Below are 25569 nucleotides of genomic sequence, written 5' to 3'. Positions count from 1 at the left end.
CCCAACTTTAGGAAAGTCCATGTATCCTGCAGGAACATGCTGATGGAATGTACCAGAAGGAGTTACAATTCCTGTACTATCTCGCTCCATTGCTTGATGCTGTGAAAACACTCCTGGGTCAGACATTGGCCTGTGAATCATAGGATTTCCCATCCCAGGGTTACACCAGTCCACTTTGTCTGAGAGGAAACAAACAAACAAACATTCAAAATCAATATACAATTTAAAAGGAACACTTTATAATTTCTATTTTAACTTATTGTAAGTTATGAATTCTTTCAAAACAATCTATTTTATATGTTTGCAGCAGTTATTTCCACACTGCCTAGTGAACAGTGTCATAAAACTTAACAGAAGAGCACACAGAAGCAGCGGACACCTGACAGAGTAAATGTGGGTCTGCTTTTCTCACCCAAGTTTGTGGAAAGCAGCTACGAGATGACTAACTAACAAGCTATGACTGTCTTTTTCATTTTAGGTCCACAGTGTTCCTGAACATGTTCCCTTGGGAATGAACTTGATATAAGCTCATCTTGGGGATGGGGGTGGGGAGGGGGAGAAGCAGATCTGTCCTTAAACAGTTACAAAGTAGATGCCAAAGACTTCAGAAAGAGAGCTCTGAAGTTGTCATGAATTTCACTAATTCATGCAAGATAAAATAACACACAAAAGAATTGTGGTAAGTAGGCTGACAGTGCAGCTGGTGTATCAGTCATTTGAGAAAGCGTAAGCTCAAAAACTCTGGATCTTGATGGACGGTGAAGGGTTCCCATGGAAACTTTAAATAAGCATGTATTCACTTGAACAGCAGCAGCAGCAGCACAATGACTGCAGCAGCAGAGCCTGGCAAAAAGTAAGGAAGCTGACAGCCGGATGATCTCAGACTCCAACCTCTCAGTACAACAAAAGTAAGGAAGCTGAGAGCCTGAAATCTCAGACTCCAACCTCTCAATACGGTGAGATGAAATACAAGCAGGGCAAGACGGGAGACAACTGCAGTTGAAGAATTGTGAGGTGAAGGCAAAATAATCACGAGTTCAAGGTTAGTCTCAGCTACACAGTAAGTTCAGGGCCAGCCTAGTATGTATACAAGAGACTCAAAAAAAGCTCAAATTCTTTATGTGTACTGCATTATTTTCAGAGATGAGTAAGTGAAGTGGGAAGACCACATGAGACCGGAACTAAAAGAAGCTGGTTGGTCTGACTGAAGAGACAGGAGAATTCCTTTAAAGAACAATGAGGGCTGGAGAGATGCCTCAGTGGTTAAGAGCACCGGCTGCTCTTCCAGAGGAACAGGGTTCGATTCCTAGCACCCAGATGGCAGCTCATAACTGGATGTAACTCCAATTTCAGGGAATCCAATGCTCGCATCTGGCCTTCTGAGGCACCAGGTACACCTATGTTGCACAGACATACATGCACAGAAAACACTCATGCATATAAATGTAAATAAAATCCTCAAAAAATTAAAATAATGTGTAATTGATTAAAGTATTACAGCTAAGCAAATAAACGTAATTTCCAGTAATATGACAGTATATCATACCTTGATTGCCACCAATCCCTTCAAAGGACCAGATGCCACTATGTCCTACTGATGTAGACAAATTACTCCCAATAACAGATGGAGCTGAAGTTCCAGTTTGCCTGATACGTGCAGAACGTTCAGTTCCAATAGGGACTGGAACTTTCCTGTCCTGAGAGACATTGCTGGGCTTTTCAGACCCTAAAGGTACTGATGAAGGGGCAGGAGACGGTGCACGAACGCCAGAGGACACCGACTGTGCGGGAGACTCTGGAAAAAGACATTTTGAAATCTAACACAGGTACACTGCAGAATATTTAATTTTGTAAAACCATATCTCACATTTTGAAGAAATCTTAAAATAATACTTAATTACTTTTTGATTTATATCCAAAGAAAGGAAATTCTGAGTTGCTTCACATATATCCACCACTACCCTTTATTTTTTACTCCCATCACTTCCTTATCCCTCTCCTCCCTCCTTGCTCGTCCCTTTCTTTTTCTTTTCTTTTCTTTGTTTTTGAGCTGAGGATCGAACCCAGGGCCTTGTGCTTGCTAGGCTACCACTGAGTTAAATCCCCAACCCTGCTAGTCTCTTTCTCCTTTGAAATAATTTCCTCTTCTTCTTTAAGAACGTTGAAGCTGAACATGATGGTACACATCTGTAATCACAGCACTCCAGAGGTTCAATCAAGAAGATTCACTGCAGTCAGGTGTGGTGGCACACACCTTTAATCCTACCACTCTGGAGGCAAGGACAGCAGGGTCTCTGTGAGTTCAAAGGTAGACTAGTCTACATATCTAGTTCCAAGATAGCCAAGGCTACATAGTGAGACGCTGTCTCAAACAAAACTAAATAAATAACTACAAATTCAAGGCCAGCCTAAGCTACATAATGAGACTCTGTCTTTAAAAAGCAATATATATGTGGACATTAAAACCTGGTTAGGGCTGGAGAGATGGCTCAGAGGTTAAGAGCACTGGCTGCTCTTCGGGATGACCTGAGCTCAATTCCCAGCAACCACATGGTGGCTCCCAGCCACCTATAATGAGATCTGATGCCCTCTTCTGGCCTGCACACATATATGCACTTGTTCCTGTGCAGGTGTGCATGCCACAGGAGGATGGTAGGTATCCTGCTTTATTACTCTGCCTTTGAGACAGGTTCCCTTGTGGAGCTGGAGCTAGAGCTAGAGCTAGGCTGGCAGGCAGCAAGCTCTAGAGACTCCTTTCCTGGCTCCAACTTAAGTTCTGGGGTTACAGGCAAGACTACAGGCCTCTCTGCCTTGCTTTTTACTTGGGTAAACTCAGGTCCTTCTGTTTACAGAGCAAGTGTTCTTACTCAGCAAGACAATTCTTCAGTGTTTGACCGTGAATTTCAGATCCTTCTAGCTCTACCTCTTGAGTGCTGGGTGCTGAAGTTCTGGGACCTGCTGCCACGTCTGGTTTATGCAGTGCTGGAGGGCAAACCCAAGGTCTTGTGTATGCTAGGCAGGCACTTTACCAAATGAGTTACATTCCAAGTTCCCTCAAACTGTATTCTTTGAAAACAACTCTTTTTGGTGTTCAGATAGTCTGTAGACTCCTGTGTTTGAATGCTTGGTCTCCAGTTGGTACAGCTGTTTGGCAATGATTAGGTGTGGTCTTGATGGAGAAGGTATGTCACTGGTGATGGCCTAAGCTAACACCTTTAATCCCAGCCCTCTGGAGACAGAGGCAGGTATCTGTGAGTTCCAGTTCAGCCTGGTAAATACATAATATGTTTCAGGGCAGCCAGGGCTTTGTAGACAGACTATGGCTCTAAGAACAAAAACAAAAATAAAAACAAAACAACAAACCCCAAACCCAGCCTTGCAGTGGTGGAGCACGCCTTTAATCCCAGCATTCTGGAGTCAGAGGCAGGCAGACTTCTTTGAGTTCTAGGCCTGCCTAGTCTACAGAGAGAATTCCAGGCCAGCTAGGGCTCCACAGTGAAATCCTGTCTGAAAAAACAAAAACAAAACAAAAAGTCCCACAACAAACAAACAAACAACACCCCTAGCAGTTCAACCCCAGTTAGTTCACCTCCTCCCTTTGCCTCAGGCCTATGGGAGAGATCTGCACTCACAGCTACTTCTTACACCATGTCTGCCACCATGCTCGCCGCCACGATGCTTATTGACTCTCACCCTCTGGAATCATAAGACCCCTATAAAAACTCTTTCTTCTCTAAGTTGCCTGGATCATGGTGTCTCATCACAAAAATAAAAATGTAAGCCAGGTTGTGGTGGCGCACGCCTTTAATCCCAGCACTCAGGAGGCAGAGGCAGGCAGATCTCTGTGAGTTCAAGGCCAGCCTGGTCTACATACAGAGTGAGATCCAGAACAGGCACCAAAGAAAGCTACACAGAGATACCCGCCTCAAAAACCCAAAAACAACAACAAAAAAAACCTAAAAACCAAAAAAAAGTAACTAAGGCAGAAAAAAGGTGGTACCTGGGGATGGGCCATTGGGACAACAGGCCAAACCATGGTCCTTTTTTGGGAAGAATATGCAAGACTTTGGGACTTTAAGAAAGTGACTGAACACTCTAAGAGGCAATAGACCATCTTAGCATGAATGGGCAGGACGGTGGTGCTGACTGGAGGCCATGTTCAAGAGGTTTCAGAGGGAAGACTACTAGCAAGTTGAGTGGAGGCCGTTTACCTGACATCATGACAAAAACCGCACTTGTGCGAAGAATCTGCCTGCCACTGCAAAGTCCTGGACTATTTGAACTGGCTGGAGAGACTGGAAGACAGCCTAGTACTTGACTCTGTCACTTGGTGTTAGGCGTCATCCTCAGGCTACAATGACAAGGAGAAAGTGGGCAAAGGGAAATGTAAAATGTACAGTTGGAGGAGTAAAAGGGCACCAGGAAATTTAATGTTGGACTCAAGGCTAGTGCTGAAGGAGATTAGGAGAGGCTTTATGCAGAATGAAATGAAAGGAGTGGTGTCCTCAGGCTCAGACTCCACCCAGAAAGGCTTCCAACTTAACAAGAAAAAGGTAAGGAATTACAGGAGAGTCTGTGCCACACGAATCAACTCTCATGCAAATGCAATTCAAGGAGGGGCCAGCTTCCACCCCAAGCAAACAGGAATTTGACAGCATTACCATGTGGTTCTGGCTTTACAGTTACTAAGATCCAGGAGTTGTGGGATTGTCCTCCATTTAGGTTAAGCGGAGCACTGAAACCAGTGGTATGGACAGGGAACGTAGCCAGCTCAAAAGAGGCATAGGAGCAGTCAGCAAGGCTGGGAGGGCAGAGCCATCTAAGCTCTTTGACAACAGACGAGAGACACAAGATGTAGAATTTGCCCTGCTGGGTTTGGTCTCAGTTTGTTCCAGTATTTCCTCGCTGTTGTCCCCTTCCTCCCTTTTGGAATGGTAATGTATAGTCTCTGCCATTTAATACTGTAGGCATGTAATTTGCTTTTTGGTTTTATAGGGGTGTAATTAAGAAATTGCTTTGAGTCTGAGGAGAAATCTGGACTTTAAATAGTCTTGGGACCGAAATACTATGGGGGCTTTTGAAGCTGTACTAAGTGTATTTTGTATTATGATATGGCCACAAAGCTGTAGGGGCCAGGGAGAGGAATGTGGCTGCTTGAATATATGCAGTGAGTTGGTAGAGCTGTTTGAAAAGGTCTAGGAGGTTTGGTCTTGTTGAAGAGCTGTGACACTAGTGGTGAACAAAGGTTTAGTGCTCACCCTCCTCTCCCCCTCCTCCTCCTCTTTCTCTCTCTCTCTCTCTTCCCCCCCTCCGTCCCTCCCTCTCCCCCTCTCTCCCTCTCATGGACAGGATGTAAGTTTTCAGCTACCACCCCAGTGTTATGCATGCCTGCCTGTTGCCATGTTCCTAACTATAATGGTCATGAACTCTGGAACTCTTAAGTCTCCTTTAAACTCTTTCTTCTTTAAGTTGCTATGACCAGGCTGGAGAGATGGCTCAGAGGTTAAGAGCACTGACTGCTCTTCCAGAGGTCCTGAGTTCAATTCCCAGCAGTCACATGGTGGCTCACAATCATCTGTAATGAGATCTGGTGCCCTTTTCTGTTGCTATGACCATGCTACCTTCACAGCAACACAAAAGTAATTAAGACAGGTGCCATGATGCAAAAACAAATGAATTCATGTATGTAAAAAAATCTGTGAAGTCTAATTTAGGGGAAAAAAGTCAGTTGGCAGAAAGATACCAGGCTGCTCCCTCATCATCTTTGTTCTATTGTATCCTGTTGATATTCCACAGCACATAATTTTGTAGAGATGCCTAACAACCCAAAAGGCAAGACATATGGGTTTTGTTTAGTTTTGGTTTTTTGAAACAGGTTCTGGCACATTTTCAACTCACATTCCCTCTGCCTCAACCTTGTAATCAGAGGTACAGACTACTACATCTAACCCAAGCTGTGATCCTTAACACTGAGTACTTACATTAGAAATCATATTGTTTTACATATTACTAATAAAAAAATTAAAAGCAACAAAAATTTGGTTTGATACAAAAAGCTGAAATATTAAGCATATAATTTAAAGAAGGAAAAAGGGTGTGATAATGCCTATAAATGACTCAGGAGGTTAAAACAGGAGAATTTTATGTTTGTGGTATGCTGGGGCCATATGAGCAACTTAGTGAGAACCTGCATCAAAATGAAAAGCAAAAGGGCTGAAGACAGAGCTCAATGACTAGAGCACTGGCTGCTTTTCCAGAGGACCTAGGTCCAATTCCCATCACATACATGGCAGCTCACAACTGTCTATGACTCTAGTCCTAAATGATCCAACATCCTCTTCTAACCTCAACAGGCACTACGCTCACAGTGAGCAGACAAACATGTAAGTCAAACACCATACACGTAAAAAAGAATAAAGATTTGTTTTACAATAAGTAAAAAGGAAGCTGAGGTTACAGGTCAACCATAGAGAACTTGACTACCTTTTCAAGACTAAGGTTCAATTTCCAGTACTTCCTTTTCTTTCTTTCTTTTTCTCTCTCTGTCTCTCTCTCTCTCTTTTTTTTTTTCCAAGACAGGGTTTCTCTGTGTAACTACCCTGGCTGTTCTGGAACTCACTCTGTAGACCAGGCTGGCCGTCAAGTTAGAATGCAAGGATGAAGGGTGTGTGCCACCACCACCCTCCCAATGTTCAGTTTCTATTTTGCTTGAAGTATTTTGGAGTCTGAGTCATAATTGCTGATATGGTAAGGATATAATACTGTACAGGATGAGCTTGTTTTGCTATGCTGCTAAGGTAGATAAGATTTAAAGGTACAAGGCTGGAGAGATGGCTCAGAAGTAAAGAGCATTGACTGCTCTTCTAGATGGTCCTGAGTTCAATTCCCAGCAACCACATGGTGGCTCACAACCATCTGTAATGAGATCTGGTGCCCTCTTCTGGCCTGCATGAGTACATGCAGGCAGGACACTGCATACAAAATAAATAAATCTTTAAGGGGAAAAAAAAAACATTTAAAGGTAGAAAAAGGTATGTAGTACATTGTGGCTCACAACCACCTAATGAGATCTGGTGCCCTCTTCTGGCGTGTAGGCAAACATGCAGATAGAATACAGTATATATAATAAATAAATAAATCTTAAAGAAAAAAAGGTATGTGGTATTTATACAAGTGTTTGTGTATGTATTTGAGAGTTTTCACATTACTGTCCAAGCTGCTTTGGAATTTGCTATATAGTTGAGGTTGGTCTGAAACACAAATTCTCCTACCTCAGTCTTCAAAGTAGTTAGAATTATAACTAAGTCTCATCATGCTAGGCTCATTAGGCACACTTTTTTATAAAGCTAGCAATCTTTCTGTTCACTAGTTGTATTTAAAGAGTAAATACATTAACAGTGAATAGGACTGAGGTAGGGATGTAGTCAAATAGTAGAACACATGCAAGATACCCTGGTTTCATCACCATGGACAATTAAGGAAGTAGGTTTTAAAAGCAGTTTTATTTTACGTGTATAAATAACGTTTTGCCTTCATGTATGTGTGTGCATCATGTGTGTGCCTCATGTGTGTGCCTCATGTGTGTGCCTGGTGCCCAGGAAGGTCAGAAGGGTGGAATGTCTGGAACTGGAATTATAGATGGCTCTCACATGGGTGCTAGGAATGAAGAGAGCAGGCCCCTCCAAGAGCTGCAAGTACTGCATCTCCGTCCCAACAGTTTTCCTGTTTCTCTTTTGGTTTTTTTTGAGACAAGGTTCCTCTGTGTAGCCCTGGCTGTCCTGGAACTCACTCTGTAGACCAGAATGGCCTCAAACCCACAGAGATCTGCTTGTATCTGCTGAGATTAAAAGTGTGCACCACCACTGCCCGGCCCAATAAATAGTTTTTATGTTTTCATTTTTTATTTTTTTCAAGACAGGGTTTCTCTGTGTAGCTTTGGGCCTTTCCTCGAACTCGCTTTGGAGACCAGGCTGGCCTCAAACTCACAGAGATCCACCTGGCTCTGCCTCCTGAGTGCTGGGATTACAGGCGTGTGCCACCACCGCCTGGCATAAATTGTTTTAAATCTTCAAATTTTATTGACATTACATACACAGTCAAGAGTCAGAAATTATATATATATATATATATATTTTTAAAACAGCATTAAAATAATGGTGAAGTTAAAAATCCCAAACATGGAGTGAGCGGCAGTAGAATATGCCTGTAATTCCAGCTGTGGGAACTGGACGCAGAAAGATCCTTGACTACATGGTCAATTTAAGGATTAGGCTAGCCTGTCTCAAGCAAATATCCTATACCTGAAGAGCTCGAATTCCTCTGTTTATAAGAACAAAACTTTCTCTTTTTCTTCTGGGATATAGATCACTCACCATTTGATGCTGATGAACATGGAGTCAACAAACTAAGTGGGGAAAAATGCTGTCTGTTAAAGTTAGCAGCTGCAGGTGCTCCTCCAAGAGGTGCTCCAGGCCCATACATTTGACCTCCTGAAAGACTTGAGGCAAAGTTTCCCAAATGTGTAGAAGAAGGTGTTACAGAACCATATGGTGAGTCCATGTTGACAATACCTGTAATGTAGAAGATCACCATTATTTACTAATTATCCCAAGAAGAGATCATTAAAAAAAAAAAATTCTTAGCTGGGTATGGTGGCAAATACCAGTAATACCAGCATCTGGGAGACAGAGTCAACAGGGTCAGATTAAGGTCATCTTTGGCTACATAATAAATTCAAGGCCAGCATGGACAAGGCCAGACAGTCTCTGTCTCTGTCTCACACACAGACAAAATCTTACATGGTCATAAACATCATGAGGAGGAGAACTGCCACATGACAAGTTAAAGGGCAATCTAGGCCAAAGGAAGACCTTTCTCAAAACCACTCCCTCATTAAAAGATAAGAACAATATGAAAGAGGGAGCAGTATTTATTGCTTGGCATTTTATTCTTTTTTGTTTGTTTGTTTGTTTGTTTGTTTTTGAGATAGGGTTTCTCTGGTGTTTTAGTGCCTGTCCTGGATCTCACTTTGTAGACCAGGCTGGCCTCGAACTCACAGAGATCCACCTGGCTCTGCCTCCCAAGTGCTGGGATTTATCTATTTAAGTATTTACTTATTTTTGAGACAAGAGTCTCTCTATTCTCTCTATGTAGTTTTGTCTGTCCTGGAACTTGATATATAGACCAGGCTGGCCTTGAACTCACAAAGATCTGCACCTGCCTCTGTTTCTCTGCTGGGATTACAGGTGTGTGTCACCACCGCTAGTTTAAAAAGATTGTTTTTACAGTGTGTATGCTGGGGAGCTGCAGGTGGTTCATCAGTTAAGAAGCACTTGTTATTCTTGCAGAGGACCTGGAATCGGGTCTCAGCACTCCCATGGTAACTCAACAACTATCTGTAGCCCCAACTCCATGGGGGCCAATACCTCTTCTGACCTCCCTAGGCATTAGGTACACACTGGTACACATATATTCATGCAGCAAAAAGTCTGTAAATAGTGAGTTTAGGCCAGCCAGCTCTATAAAGTATAAATGTCCTTAAAAACAAAAACCAACAACAAATAAATGAACAAAGCCAGCCTCGGGTGGTTCATGCCTTTAACTGTAGCTCTGAGGCCAAGGAGAACCGCATCACTTCTCAGCCCGCTGACTAAGTTCAAAGGTTGTTGGGAAGTCTGAGATAAGCATGGCCTATATGGTAAACTCCAAGCCTATAGAGGCCTTGTCACAAAAACCAAATAAAACAAGATAGTCTTTTTTTATTTTTTTCAAAAATTTATTTATTTATGTATACAGAAGAGGGTTCCAGATCTCATTACAGATGGTTGTGAGCCACCATGTGGGTGCTGGGAATTGAACTCAGGACCTCTGGAAGAACACTCAGTGCTCTTGACCTCTGAGCCATCTCTCCAGCCCACAAAATAGTCTTTAAAAATAGATCAGGTTGGGTTGGGGATTTAGCTCAGTGGTAGAGTGCTTGCCTAGCAAGCCCAAGGCCCTGGGTTCAATCCTCATCTCTCACGTGGATTTTCTCAATTACTTTAACTGCTCAGGCTAATCCACAAAAATTTCTTCTCCTCTTCTTCTGCTGACCAATATTGGTGCACTTTTTTTTTTAAAAAAGATTTATTATTTATTATGTAAACAGTGCTGTCTGCACACCAAAAGAGGGCATCAGATCTCATTTTAGATAGTTGTGAGCCACCACTGTTGCTGGGAATTAAATGCAGGAACTCTGGAGGAGCAGCCAGTGCCCTTAACCCCTGGGTCATTGATCTAACCTGGTGGTGCATGTTTAATAGCAGCACTTGGGAGGTAGAGGCAGATAGATCTCTGCGTTCCTTGTCAGCCTGGTTTACAAAGTGAATACCCAGACAGCCAGGGATACACAAGAGAAACCACTGAACATTGAATAGATGGAATTTCTTTTTCCTTTTTCCTTTTTTTTTTTAAACCGAGGATCGAACCCAGGGCCTTGTGCTTGCTAGGCAAGTGTTCTACCACTGAGCTAAATCCCCAACCCCTAGGTGGAGTTTCTTTATATTCCAGGACAAAAATGAACTCAACATTTAGTTAAAGATCATACTGAACCCAAAGTGCTGGACATGCAAGAGCAAGGACCACCATGCTGTTTCAGGATTTTGATGGGGACTGACTGCATTGAATCTGTAGATTGTTTTTGGTAAGATTGCCATTTTTACTATGTTAATCCTACCTATCCATGAGCATGGGAGATCCTTCCATTTTCTGATATCTTTTTCAATTTCTTTCTTTAGAGATTTAAAGTTCTTATCAAAAAGGTCCTTCACTTGTGTAGTTATGTTATCCCAAAGTATTAATATTATTTGTGGCTATTGTAAAGGGTGATGTTTCTCTGACTTCTTTCTCAGCCATGTTATCATTTGTGTATGGGAGGGCTACTGATTTTTTTGAGTTGATCTTGTATTCTGCCACTTTACTGAAGGAGTTTATCAGCTATAGGAGTTTCCTGGTAGAATTTTTGAGGTCACTTATGTATACTAGCACATCATCTAAAAATAGTGGTAGTTTGACTTCTTGCTTTCCAATTTGTATCCCTTTGATTTCCTTTTGTTGTCTTATTGCTCTAGCTAGAAATTCAAGTACTACACTGAATAAATATACCATGCTGTTTCAAAAGTACAACAGTTCTAAACGCAATTTGGCATCCTGCATTAGATCCTAAAACAGGAAAAGTAGTTTTCTGAATACTGTAAAATCTATAGCCAATTACCCAATATTAATTTCGTATTGGTATATATGTCAGTCGCCTAAGATATTTACATAAGAAGTATTCTTGTTTCATAAACTAAGAATTGTTTTATAAATCTAAAAATAAGTGAAAAGTTAAAAAACCAGTAACACAATTAGAATATTTTTAGATCCCCTATAAATACCAGTGTTGTCCAAAAGAACTTCCCTTGAAATAGAAATGTTATATAATTTTTGCTGTCCAACATGGCAGCCATTAGTCCACAATACTTATAGCTAAGAAGATACAAGTGTTGTTATTTTGAGACAGGGTCACATTATGTAGCCCTGGATGGCCTGGAACTCACACTGCCTCTGCCTCCCAATGCTGGGAGTAAAGATGTCATCACCATACTTGGTGAGTTTTCACTGATTTAAATAAAAATACAAGAGATACCTAATGGCTACCACAATAGATAGTGTATTGTTTTAAAATGAGAAAGATGTCCACAAAAACAGAAATGAATTCAAATTTAATAAAACTGGTCGCTATTTGGTGTTTGGGGGCATTTCTTTATTAATGTAACCCCCACCCCTCCTTTCTTTTGAGACAGGATCTCCTGTAACTAAGGCAGTCAAGATCAGTATGCAGCTGGAAATGACTTATCACATGCTGGGACTACATGCAAGCATTGTCACACCCTCCCTCCCGCCCTCCCTCCGTTGTTTTTCCCAAGACAGGTATAATGAAGACTGGTCTCAAACTCAGGCTCCTCTTCTTCAGCCTCTCACGATGGTTCCATTCTCGGACACATCCCACAAACCTTTTTTTTTTTTTTTTCTCCAAAGAAGTGTGGGGGGAGATGAGACCTATTAACTTATTTATGGGAAATTCAAGATAACATTTACTATAGTCTTTAAATAGCCACTAAATGCACATGATACAACAGTGTATTAAGGGACCACGACTATCTTGGGCTTGGGATGTAGCTCCCTGGTAAAGAAAGTGGTTCTAGCATGTATACACCAATGGGTTTAACTCCTAGCACCACCAAAATAAAACCCTGTAGCAGTGGTCACCATAACCTATACCTTTATATCCTAGTGCTCAGGAAGCAGAGGTTTGAATTCAAGGCCAGCCTGGTCTACATAGTGAATTCCATGCTAGCCAGGGCTACGTAGCGAAACCGCTTCAAAAACAGCAGTATGCAACAAAAACTCGTCCATATGGCCTATTTACAGAGCAAATACATCACAGCATAGCCAAGAATTTTCATATCATCTCTGTGAAGCAGTTACCAGAGAATGTCAATAATTAACACAAACTCACCTGAGGGACTTGGAGCAGGTCTCTGTAATGGCGGCCTAAAACCTGGTGCTTTGGAAGTATCAGACTGATGTAAAGGATCTGAATTTGGCAAATATGAGGACTTTCCAGACAGCATGGATTCTGGTGTTGACTGAGATGAAACAACAGATCCTCCCCAGAAGGCATGAGCATTTGTAGGGTTGTTTTCAAACAATGTGCTAAAGGGCCCAAATGGTAAAGGGGCACTGAAGTTGGGAGCAACAGGCTTATTTGCTGGATGTACTGAATTCTGACAAGCACTTTGTGTACTTAAGGTCGAAGGTAGCTGGACAGAAGAGGGAACACTATGAGGTCTTTTAATGTGATTGACATTGAGGACTGCAACAGATGAATTCTGCACTGGAGCTGGATTCTTGTGAGGGGCAGTTGTGCCATGAGAAGGTGGTCTGATAGCAGGGGTTTCCATTTTAGGAGGCTGGGCACATCCCATTTGTGTTTGAGGCATAGGGTATGTCACAGGCGCAGTAGAAGGCACCACCGCTGGAGCAGAACTTGTTGCTGGAGGAGGAACAGTCATTCTCACATCCGGGGAAGGAACCTGAGACTGCTGAAGAGGAGGTCTTGGCTCCTGAGAAACAGATCCCGGAGGCTGCTGCTGAGTGGAATGACCTGATGAGCTCCCAGAAGAACTGCTGCTATGTGGTGGCCTATTGTTTGAGGTTTCTACTACTGGCGGACTACCTGCTTCCTGTTCGGAAGAAGATGCTCCTTTATTTGGGGATGCTGAGCCACAATCCAAAGGGCTATTTCTAGAAACCCCTCCTGGCTGGGCTGGCGGTGATGGGGAAGATGGGGAGGACACTGGGTAGTGTTCTTTGGCAGTAGGCATAGGGTATGTGGCATTTGTGGGTGCCGTGCTGTTGTTGCTTGCTGTAGTTGTGACTGTTGTTGTTGTGGCATTGGATGTCTTCACAACCGTGACAAAAAGCTGCCTTCGGACTGAAGGAGAACTTGGACTGCCGTTTGAAGATGTACCAGGCACCGCTGACGCTGATGAACTGGTTGTAGTTGTTGGACTTGAAGTTAAAGAACCTGCTGAATTCACCTGAGAACCACTGCTATTCTGATTGCTATGGCGAGGCACCATGTGAGGCTTAGGCGAGTTAGTAGCTCTGGCAGGGCTCAAAGGCCTGACAGGAAAAGGACCCCAAGTGGACTGAGCTGGTGGAAAAGTACCTCCGAAGTGGGTCATGGGCAACCTTGGTGGACGGATCTGCTGGAAAGTCTGAGCAGCAAGCAAAGCCTGTGCAAACTGTGGAGGAGGATATGCTAACGGGAGAGAAACTGGAAAACCAGGCCTCACATTATTCACTGGGTTCTTAATGGTTTTGTGAGTGGATGCAGAAGAGATAGCAGGCACAGTGAGTGCTGTGGCAGTTTGAGATGTCGATGACAGAGCTACAGTCGTCATTTTAATTCCCATTAAGGAACTATTAGCAGCAGTGGTGGTAGGTGCTGAGGACCCTATTTTGGAATTTGCTGAGGAGCTTTTCAAACGATTCTTTGGGATAAGCTCATCAATTTCTTTGTCTGGATCCTTGATCAGAGCATTGATCAACTGAGTTGCTTGTCTTGTCGATTCAGTGCCACCCCTGCATGTGAACAACGGACAAAAGCAAATGCCGAGTTAGCCCCAAGTTCAGTACTTTCTAACGATAGTCAATGTGTGCAGGTAGACACACACACACACACACACACACACACAAGATACACCCAAGCATCCAGGGGCAATTTTCTCATCAATTTGGAGGTATTCTGGAAACAATAAATTATCTTGAATTAATGCCAAGCTTTAGAAGATCAGCAATTTTTATCTTCTTTTTTGGTATGCACATGGAAGGTATTGGCAGGCTTTCACAAGCTGGCTAAGTTCCCTACCACTAACCTATACTACCCATCTTAACTGACTCTCCTAAAACAGACTTATTTATGTTTATGTGCGTAAGTGTTTAGATGGCTGTAAGCCACTATGTGGGTGCTAGGAACTGAATCCAGTGAACTGTTGAGTCACTGCTCCAGCGCCCTGCCACCGCCAACGCCCCTTTTTAATGAAAAATCCACTTTCCCATTGTAAAATATTTTACTGTTAGAAAACCCATTATAGACAAAAGCTTGCACAACATACAATGTTATAAAGTTAAATAGGAGGTCAACAACTAGGAGTGGTAGTCAATGACTTTAGTACCAGCAGACAGATGATCTTTCAAGGCCAGCCTAAGCTACATACCGAGATCTGGTTTTAGAGAAAAAGGTAAGCAGGGAACAGTGGTACAAGCCTGTAGTTAGTGTTACCCCAAGGTATTAATATTATTTGTGGCTATTGTAAAGGGTGATGTTTCTCTGATTTCTTTCTCAGCCCATTGTTCATTTGTATATAGGAGGGCTACTGATTTTTTTGAGTTGATCTTGTATCCTGCCACTTTACTGAAGGAATTTATCAGCTGTAGGAGTTCCCTGGTAGAATTTTTGGGGCCACTTATGTATACTATCATATCGTCTACAAATAATGAAAGTTTGACTTCTTCCTTTCCAATATGTATCCCCTTGATTTCCTTTTGCTGTCTTATTGCTCTAGCTAGAAATTCAAGTACTATATTGAATAAGTATGGGGAGAGTGGACAGCCTTGTCTTGTTCCTGATTTTAGTGGAATCTAAGCCTTTAATCTAAATAGTTAGGAGGCAGAGTCTGTAGGAAGAGGGGTACCCTGTAAGTTCAAAGCCAGCCTGGTACAGTGAGTTCCAGGATAGCTAGAGCTACATAGAGAGCCCTTGTTTCAAAAAACAATACTAAACCAATCTAAGAAGTTGGGATTGGAAATTTAGGTTAGATTTTTAGCATTACAAAAATCAAAGAACAAAACAATGTAAGTAAACATGGAAAATTTTTACAAGTGAGCAAGCAAAGAGGATTTTCTTTTTAATCCTGGTATCTGAGATAACACAGTTTATTACATATTCCCAAATATCTTCTCTATTATTAGTATTGTAATCCCTTGGGAAAGTTCTCTCAAAATGAGTGAGGAATCCCAGTTATGTCAATAATGACAGCAAACTGTAATGTTGGCTCTTCAGGAAAACTTTTGATTAAGCTTATGTATGGAAACCTCAGAAACAAATGTTCCAAAGGGTATCTGCTTGCCTTTTCTCGGGATGCGGCAGGTTGTGACAACCTAGCCATTCTAGCAGAGGGAAAAGCAAGAAAGGAAGAAAATATGACTAGGAAATGGATTAAGTACCTCCTTCCTTAAAGACTACAAAGCAAGTTCCAGGACAGCCAGAGCTACACAGAGAAACCCTGTCTTTTTAAATTTTTTTTTTATTTTTTAAGGTTTATTTATTGTGTATTATGTATACAGTGTTCTGCCTGCATGCCAGATCTCATCTCATTACAGATGGTTGTGAGCCACCATGTGGTTGCTGGGAATTGAACTCAGGACCTCTGGAAGAGCAGTCAGTGCTCTTAACCACTGAGCCACCTCTCCAGCCCCGAGAACCCTGTCTTGAAAAACAAAAACAACAACAAAAGGTGTTAGAGATTTACTACTAATGGCTCAAGACAAATTTTTAAGAATTTTTCAAATTTCCATAACAGTATTTAAAACATGTCACAAGAATATATTAATTAGAAAAAGGACTAGGAATAATTGTATTCCCAAACACCTGTTTTTTTGTTTTTTTGTTTTTCTTAAAAGGCAAGGTCTCACTACATAGCCCTGGCTGTCCTGGAATTCATTATGAAGACCAGGCTGGCCACAAAGTCACAAGAGAGCTGCCTGCCTACCTGCCTCTGCTAAGATTAAAGATGTGTGGTCCAATTCTCATACAATTACTATCCTTTAAAAACATAAAGGCTGGGAGATGTCTCAATGAATAAGAGTGCTTGCCGCACAAAGGATTAGAACATGAATTTGAATCCCCAACACATAAAAGCTGAGTATAACGACATACGCCTATAACCTCAGCATTATTTATGGAAGGGTCCTGGCAACTCTCTGTTCAGTCAGATTAGCCTAAACGTCAAGCTTCAGGTTCACTGAATGATACTACCTCAATAAGATAGAGTGACAGACTATGAGAGGGGAAATTCTTCTCTTGCCCCTGCAATGTGAGCACACATACACACATCACACATCCTCCACCCCTTCGATAATTCTCTTGGTAAAGTATTTGTCTTGCATGCACAGGAACCTGAGTTTGACTTGAGAACACAACACATTAGAGTAAAAAGCTGGGCATACACAATATCTGCAAGCTTATGATCTGAATGGTGGGAAGGTGGAGATGGGTAGCATTTGGGCTCAATAGCCAGCTATGTGTACCTACATAGAAGGTTCCCGGCCATTCAGAGGCTCCCTGCCAAAGGAAGAAAGGGGGTGCTAGAGAGATGGTTTAAGGGTTTAAGGATGCATGTACTATTCTTGTAGAGGACCCAAATTTAGTTTCCAAAACCTGTGCCAGGTAGCCTATTACTCCAGTTCCAGGGAATGTGAGGTCTTTGGCATCTGATGGCACACACAAATATAACTGAGAAATTAAAAGACAAAACAAGATAAAGTGCATCAGAAGATCAGCACCCAAGGCTGTTTTCTGACAGTCATATGCATTTAAATATACTTGCACTGGCGCGCGCGCGCACGCGCACACACACGCACACACACACACACACACACACACACACACACACACACACACACGTAGTTTGAATGTAACTGGCTCCCATAATCTCACAGGGAGCAGCACTACTAGGCTTTGTTGGAATGGATGTGGCCTTGTTAGAGGCAGTGTACCACTATGGGGGAGGGCTTTGAGGTTTCCTATGCTGAGGATAGCATGCAGTCTCTGTTGACTTCCGATTGCCTGCAAGGTGTCAGACCTGCAGCTACTTCTCCAGCACTACACCTGCCTGCACTCTGCCACATCCCACCATGATGTTAACAGACTAAACCTCTGAACTGTAAGCGAGCCACCCCAATTAAATGTTTTCCTTCATAAGAGTTGCCTTGGTCGGGTTGGGGATTTAGCTCAATGGTAGAACACTTGCCTAGCAAGTGCAAGGCCCTGGGTTCAATCCTGAGCTCAAAAACAAAACAAAACAAAACAAAAATAAAATAAAAGAGTTGCCTTGGTCATGGTGTCTCTTCACAGCAAGAAACCCCCCCTCACTCACACCCACACCACACACCCCCCCACCCCCCCCCACAAAATCAAACACAAAATGCTACTCAAATGGTTCCATTTCATTGAGTTACAATACAACAGAAAAAAAGAAAATGCAGAAATAAAGCTTTGCCTTATAGTTATTATTCGATCTCCAGTCTTGTCCTTCTGTTTATCAATATCTATGTGTGCACCAGTAAATTCCCGAATAGCATTGATATTACAGCCACCTCTTCCAATCACTCTAGATATCACAGTTGATGGAACAGATACTTTCTTTGACCTGTTTAAAAGTTGAAAGATAAATTAATAAATTAAGACAAATCATTATCAATAGTTATAATAAAATAAGAAATTATAAGTAAGATGGAGAACAGACTTGCTATGTAAGCTTCTTATATTTATTTTTTTTGTTTTTTAAATAAGCAATAAATACAAGATCTCACTATGTAGTTTTGGGCTAGTTTGAAAAGGCAATCTTGGCCTGTCTCCAGAGTGCTTGGATTAAAGGGGTGCACCAACACACCCAGCTGTTTATTTATTCTTAATCCAGACAAACAAACAAAAGGCCCCTTTAATACATCACTCTGGAGGCAGAAGCAGGTGTATCTCTCTGAGCTACAGGCTAGCCTGATCTTTCATCTTCTTGTTTGTTTTCTTGACTACCATCCTATTATATCCCTGCAGCATATACTAGGTAGACGTGCACTGTGCCACTGCAAATCCTGGTGGTGCAAATTAACAGGGAAAGTTGAAGGATCTAATTTAGCCTAATGGTCCAAGGAAGGCTTCTTTTAGGTACCTTTCATCTTTAACTTATGTCTAATGTATTACCTCAAAGAATGATAGGAAAATTCTGTTTCTCTGAATTTTTTAGAAGCATTTAATTATCTAGATATACAAAAATTCAAAGTCATGTGAGGAAAAAGAAAAGACTACTACAAATTGAAAAAGAAAAAAAAAAAATCACCTAGGGTAAGCCTGCCAGGTGCAGGGAATTGGTGGCAGGAAGATCAGTTCTTATTGAAGGTCATCCTCAGCTCTACAGTGAATTTAAGGCTTGTTTGGGCTATGTAGGACAGAGTCTACAGATTCCAAATCAATCTTCCTGCCTCCACTTCTCAAGTACTTTGATTATAGGCATTAACTATTATGCCCCACTTTGCAAAATTACAAGGATTCTTACATTATAGTGGGGGTGTGTGCATGCATGTGTCAGGAAGTACATGTGGAGGTCACAGGACAACTTGGAAAAGCTGGTTCAATTTATGTGTATCTACATGATTGTATGCCATGTTGTGTGCAGGTGGCCTGTGGAGGTCAGAAAAGGGTGTCTGGCCTGTGTGGGTGCTGGCAATTGGATTCAGGTCCCTTGGAAGAGTAGCAAGCGGTTTGAATTTTATTTATTAATTTGTTTGTTATGAACAAATGGGGACCTCAGACAGCCCAGGCTGGCTTTAAACTCACTGTGTAACATTAAGCTCCTGCTCCTCTTGCTGGCACCTCCCTAGTGCTGGGATTACAGGCATGTGCCACCAGGGCTGGCACATTTTAATTTTAAATCTTCACATTGGTGAAGGGTTCCCAGCACTTGGGAGGCAGAGGCAGGAAGAACTCTGAGTTCGAGGCCAGCCAGGGCTACACAGAGAATTACACTGGAATTAAGAGTCATCTACCACCACCTCACTTCTCCTTTTAAAACACCGACTTTTGGGGCTGTCTCTTGACAAGATTTAGTTTTAGGATGAGTTTGTCTGCAACTCTGAGAATGGTGGGAGGACTTTAACTGTAACCCAAGAATCACTCACCTCCTTACAACTTCCTTCCATCCTTCTTCCCTCTTTTGCCCACGCTTAGGACTTGCTACTGTTAACTTCCCATTTGGAGAAGAAAGAGGAGATGGACCAGATTTTGTACAAGTTGACAGAGAATTACTGGTCCCTTCATTGACAGTCTCTGACAATCTTTAACAAAGGAGGGAAAGCACATTAATAATGAACAGATGCAGAAAATTAATGATAAAGGTTATAAGTGACATAGCTTATTGTGTAAGACCAATTAAAGAGAACACATGAGGAATTTGTTCCTACTACTTTATCTACTAGTCCACAAGGAATAACAAAGAGCCAGTTTTAAGAACAAACAACAGGGGTAAATTTAGTGGAGTAGAATCCTAATGTTGTGAAACTACACATCAATACTTTTTTCTTCTTGGGAGACGGGGTTTTGCAACATAGTTCAGCCTACACTCAAGTCAACATGTAGCATAACCTGGTTTTGAACCTGTGATTCTCTTGCTTCAGCCTCCCAAATGCTGAAATTACAGGCATGTGTCAGCATGTCCTGATTCATTTATCAATACTTTCCATAAGCTAATTTTAACAATCACAAAAAATTACATAGTAAAAATAATTTATTTTCTCAGCAGGAAATCTAAACAACAGCTTAATCTTTTTAGCATACAAAAATATTTAATAGTTAATTTACTTGTTTCAAAAAAAAAAAAGAAAGAAAGATAGACAGAAAATTAGCAACAAGGTGTTTTACATGACACCAGCAAAAGTAGAACTTGGAACTAACTTTATGGAAGCCTTGCCAGAAACGGATTTTCTCTCCTCCTTTGGAAAGGTAACAAGAACAGAAGGCTGCTTCTTGTTGGTCACAGTGGTGGTGACCACCGCTGGCGAATGACTGTCACTCTTCCTGCTGCCGTTGCTGTTACTACTTTCGTCACTGCAGCTGGAAATCCGCATGTTGTCACTGTCGCCGCTCTCGCTGGTACTGCTGCTCTTGGACTCTCCATTCACCTTCTCTGGCTGACTGTATGAAATTGGTAGTGGATCATCAAATAGAATTTGGACATTTTCTGGAGTAATTTTATTTTTCCTGTTTTTCCTCTTTGAACTGGTTGTAGTAATGGTATTATTTCTTTTACCATGGGAACCTGCCAAAGTAGTCCAGGTAGCAGATATTCCTATGGTAGTGGTGGTAGTGGCACTCGGAGGCTCTGTCAAGACTTCAGGTTCTTCTGTAAAAGTAGCAACAGTGAGTTAGTCATTCACTGATGAGAACTGATACAACCGACAACCGTAAGGAGTATTTGGGAACAGTTTGGGAAATATGCACATGAATCATGTATCACATTTTATAAAATCACTAATTTAAGTACAATAATATTACTATGGATATATAAAATAATGTAACTTTCTGAGAAAATATTCAAGTAATTATGTCATTACATATAATGTACACATTTACATGTAAACAAGGGGGGGAGAAAGACTAAGCAAATGTACCCAAAAGTTTTTTTTTTTTGTTTTGTTTTTTCGAGACAGGGTTTCTGTAACGTTGTGCCTTTCCTGGAACTCACTCTGTAGCCCAGGCTGGCCTCGAACTCACAGAGATCTGCCTGCCTCTGTCTCCCGAGTGCTGGGATTAAAGGTGTGCGCCACCACCGCCCAGCTCCCAAAAGTTTTAAAAATAAAGACTGGAAGAAAATGTTTATACTCTAAGCCACCTGAAAGGTTGGGGTTAAGAGGATGTAGAATGTAAGGCTAGCAGGAGCTAAATACAGCAAAAGTATCTCAAAATCAAAAAACAATACAAAATACAAACCCCAAACCAAAATCTAAACAGTGAAGTGGGGAATGAGTCAATAAATCAAATAACCACTTTTCACCTTTGGTCCTCAAATAGTTAAAACCATTTTTAAGTTAACTGACTGGTATTTAAATAAAAACAAGATATGAGTCAGGGTTTTATTATACAGTCAAGGCTAGCCTTGACTTTTCAGTAATCGACCTACCTCAGTCTCTGAACGCTAGGATTATAAATATGTGCCACAACATCCAATTTAAAAGTAAAGATAGTCACGTTTAAAATTAGCAGGAGTAGTTGTACTTTGCGTTCTGAAACAGGGTTTTATGCAGCCTAGTTAGCCTTTGACTGACTGTAGCCAGGATGCCCTGAAGTGCTTGCTAACCCTCTTGCTTTCCACTTACCAAATGCTGGGGTTACCATGGTACACCACCATGCCTATCCTGAGCTAATAAATATATATATGTATTTTAGTACAAAGGACTCAGCACATGATAGGCACATGTTTGCAGAGCTACCTGCCTGGCACTCTTTTAAATTCTTGAGACAGTTTGACCAAGCCCTATACTCTGGCCTTGAACTCATTGTATAATCCACATGTCCTGACCTTGAGATCCTTTTACCTCAGCCTACTAAGTAACTGGAATTAACAGCTACTAGGTGCAGCTAAGTATATGACTTTGATTGCAATCTCAAACTGGATGCTTGTCTGGAAAAAAATACCTTCAACTTTAAGTTTTTCTTTTTCTTGGGCAGCTTGGAGTTCAAAGTTCTCCTTATTTTTGGCTTCAATTTCTTCTAATTTTCTTCTTTGTTCTTCCTTTTTCTTCCTTCTCTTCTCTTTTCGCTTTTCTCTTTTGGCAGCCAAAGCCAGCCTTCGACTTTCTTCCCTTAACTGTTTAAAAATAAAACAAAACAAAACCACAACACTAGAGCTTACTTCGAATAAAAGTGGACATATATATAATGCCACTTATTACAAGGCAATTAAGAAATCTTACAATTCAAAATCATTGGATTCAACTCATCGCTTGTGCTAGATGCTACTGCAACCACACTTAAGACACTAATTTTGTGCAAAGTGGTAGACACAGGTAGGACAGTATCTGTGAGCTCCAGGACATTTTAAAATGTCAAGCCGCAATCAAGCTTTTTCTTTGCTGTGGATATCGCTCTGTGTAAATAAAGTTCTGATTGGCCAGTGGCCAGGCAGGAAGTATAGGCGGGACAAAAGAGTAGAGAATTCTGGGAAGTAGAAGACTGGAGAGAGACTCCACCAGCCGCCGCCATGAAAAGCAACATGTAAAGACACTGGTAAGCCACAAGCAATGTGGCAAAGTATAGACTAACAGAAATGGGTTAATTTAAGATAGAAGAAGCAGATAACAAGAAGCCTGCCACGGCCATACAGTTTGTAAGCAATATAAGTTTCTGTGTGCTTTCTTGGTTGGGTCTGAGCGACTATGGGACTGGCAGGTAAGAGAGATTTGTCCTGACTGTGGGCCAGGCAGGAAAACTGTAACTACAAATGGCGCCCAACGTGGGGCAAGAATTTCCACCTAAAACCTGAGAAAAAAAGATTCTAAATTGGAGCTAAAAACAGCTTCCTAGTTGTCTCCCTCAAGTTAGCGGCAGCCTGCCGGTTTGAGCTACTATGGCGGGTTTCTGGTGTGTGTGTCTGACCTGCCCTGTGGCGGGAATGAGGAGTCTACAAGCAGCACTTTGCTCTGCTGCATGGTGGATTTAGCCTTTGCCAGTTTAAAAAAAAAAGATTTCTAGGCTATGCGCTGCTTTGATAGAACTGCTTCTAATAGTTGATGGTACACATGACTCCAGACCCAGAGCTGGTGGTAAACTGTACCACCGCCATGTTGGGAAGCTGAGGTGGGCGGAGCCAGCAGCCACAGTGGCGTTTCAATCTTACAAAGATGGATATTACACAGACAATCTGGTTTATGTTGTCTTTGGGATTTTTAACCACAGAAAAAGATTTGATCATAAAAGCTGTTGAGTTAAACAAATATGTAAATTTTAAAGGTACCTTGACTTCGAAATTTGTATATAAGGATATGTTGCTTTGGAAAGGAGTCTCTGCTTTTGTTTCCACAGAAAGCCAGAGGTTGTGGATTTGTTCCAGATTAAGATATATCAGGTTTGATCAGCCAAGACCACCTGAAATGTCTCCAATGACACCATGGCCCAGATGATCCGACATCCAGAATGGTTTCAAGGAAACTGGCTCAGAGGTTCACCCTCATGGACTACTCCATAATCCTAAAATTTTCTTTGTGTCCCCATAAGATACAGTGCCCGCCTCCAGCAGGAAGTAGTAAGAGAAACTACGCCCACATTCCCAAAATTATCAAGCTGGCTTTGGAGATGGAATTGGCTCACTCCTTCTCTAAACCCAGACATATTGCTAAAAAAAAAAAAAAAAAAAAAAGGTTCTTGTGTCCCATATCAGAAGAGCCCTCTGGTGTGGGACAGAAAAAAACCAATATTTTTCTTTAAAGCAGTTTGACTATAAATGAGATCTTTCTAAAGAAGAAAAGGGGATATGATACAGATATAATAGGATGAAAGGGTAGATTAAGGAACTTCTAAAGAACAACAACTTGTTTAAAATGTTTTACATTGGTATAGATTTTAGTTTATTGATACAAACTTAAAGTTAATTTTGTTATACTGTGTGTATATTTCTAATCGTGTTTAAGGTATTATGTTTGTATAGCTCATTTTAAATTGAAATGGATAATTAAAAATAGATTAATAATTAGTCATCTATGATAATCATACTCATAGCCATGTTAGTTAAGTCTTCTAGATATGCATAGACATATTTCAGATAGATAGGTAATCTTCAAATACTTCAAAGACCTTCAGAATATGGCATTTAAAATATTTTTAAAATTTAGAATTTCTGGACAGTGAGACATGTCTGCTCCCGGCAACACCGATTTACTTCAGAGACAAGGATGGGCATTGAAGACACTTCATATCTTATCTTCACCTTGGCAAAAATAGCCATTTGGGCAAGAAACTGTTCTTGCCTGGACTGCTTGGTTAACTGGACATGCAGGACCCATAGAAAGGTGACCACTAAACTTTGCTTGACAAAATGGTCCTTCAGGTTCCTGCTTCGCAGAGGAAACTGCCAGACATTCTACAGGACACTGAGAGAAGTGACCAAGAGACTCTAGCCCTGTGGGCTGAAGACAAATGCCCCAACTTTACAAAGGAACATTAGGTGACTGTCCAGGCTGCCAGCTGTCTCTGTCTACCCTGCAAGACTCCCGAAAAAATGCTTACATCCTTCTCCCGGTTCTCAGGTAATATTATATCCTTCTAAGGTCTTTGATGTGGTTGAAGACTAGATTGTTATAATTTCCTCAATTATGATAAAAGATAAGTTAGATATAAAACCTTAGACTCACAAATATAAGATAGATAGGATATCTTCTTTAATATTATAACTGTAATTCTTGCTTGATAATTGTTTTGTTATACGTAACTGTACTATGTAAAAGTTAAAACATTCCTTAAAAAAAAAAAAAGAAAGAAAAGGGGAAGTGCTGTGGATATCGCTCTGTGTAAATAAAGTTCTGATTGGCCAGTGGCCAGGCAGGAAGTATAGGCGGGACAAAAGAGTAGAGAATTCTGGGAAGTAGAAGACTAACTACATTCTAACTACATTTCTTAAATACAAAAATAGAAGGATTTGGAGAAAGACATTAGAAGAGGGTAATGAATAGGAATTAGGGATCCGCAATTCAAGTACATTATTATTTACATGTATAAAACTGCATGACTTAAAAAAAAAAGACAAAATAACAAAAAGGAGGGGCTGAGGACCTAGCTCAGTGGTAGAGCGCTAGAGGCCCTGAGTTCGGGCCTCAACTGGGGAGGGAGGGGAATGAGGACAAAAAAAAAAAAATTAAAAAAAAAAAAAAAAAAACAAAAAAAAAACAAAACCCTGCATGACTATTTTGTAAATAAAACTTTTTTTTTTTTTTTTTTGAAACAGCATCTCACTAAGTAGACTTGGCTTGGCTAGTACTCATGTAGACCGAAAAAGCCTGAAACTCTGAAAGATCCACCTGTTTCTCTGCTTCTTGGGTGTCGGAATTGAAGATATGCGCCACCACACCTGACTTATTTGACTGATTACGTATACTCTAATGTCAACACTCAGCAGGCTGAGGTAGTAAGATCTTGAATTCAAGGATGTCTAAGGTTAC

The 25569-nt window shown here is 41.3% G+C and overlaps 1 protein-coding gene across 7 annotated transcripts in view; it reads right to left on the bottom strand.

Annotated features, from left to right (window-relative positions):
- The window catches only part of Ankrd17 (ankyrin repeat domain 17), a 141989-nt gene that overhangs the window by 4043 nt on the left and 112377 nt on the right, over positions 1-25569 (bottom strand). For all 7 annotated transcript variants that reach the window (XM_036200399.1, XM_036200400.1, XM_036200405.1 and 4 more), the window contains 8 exons: positions 22055-22226; positions 20315-20762; positions 19543-19698; positions 17868-18017; positions 12539-14169; positions 8373-8570; positions 1547-1795; positions 1-179 (listed from right to left, as the gene is read on the bottom strand). In XM_036200399.1, coding sequence (XP_036056292.1) covers positions 1-179; positions 1547-1795; positions 8373-8570; positions 12539-14169; positions 17868-18017; positions 19543-19698; positions 20315-20762; positions 22055-22226 — 3183 coding nt within the window. The remainder of the gene's footprint in view (positions 180-1546; positions 1796-8372; positions 8571-12538; positions 14170-17867; positions 18018-19542; positions 19699-20314; positions 20763-22054; positions 22227-25569) is intronic.

Source organism: Onychomys torridus, chromosome 10 (genome assembly GCF_903995425.1).
Source record: "Onychomys torridus chromosome 10, mOncTor1.1, whole genome shotgun sequence".
Taxonomy (NCBI): Eukaryota; Metazoa; Chordata; class Mammalia; order Rodentia; family Cricetidae; genus Onychomys; species Onychomys torridus.
The sequence above is the reverse complement of the archived record's forward strand: the minus strand, read 5'-3'. Positions and strand labels throughout refer to the sequence as shown.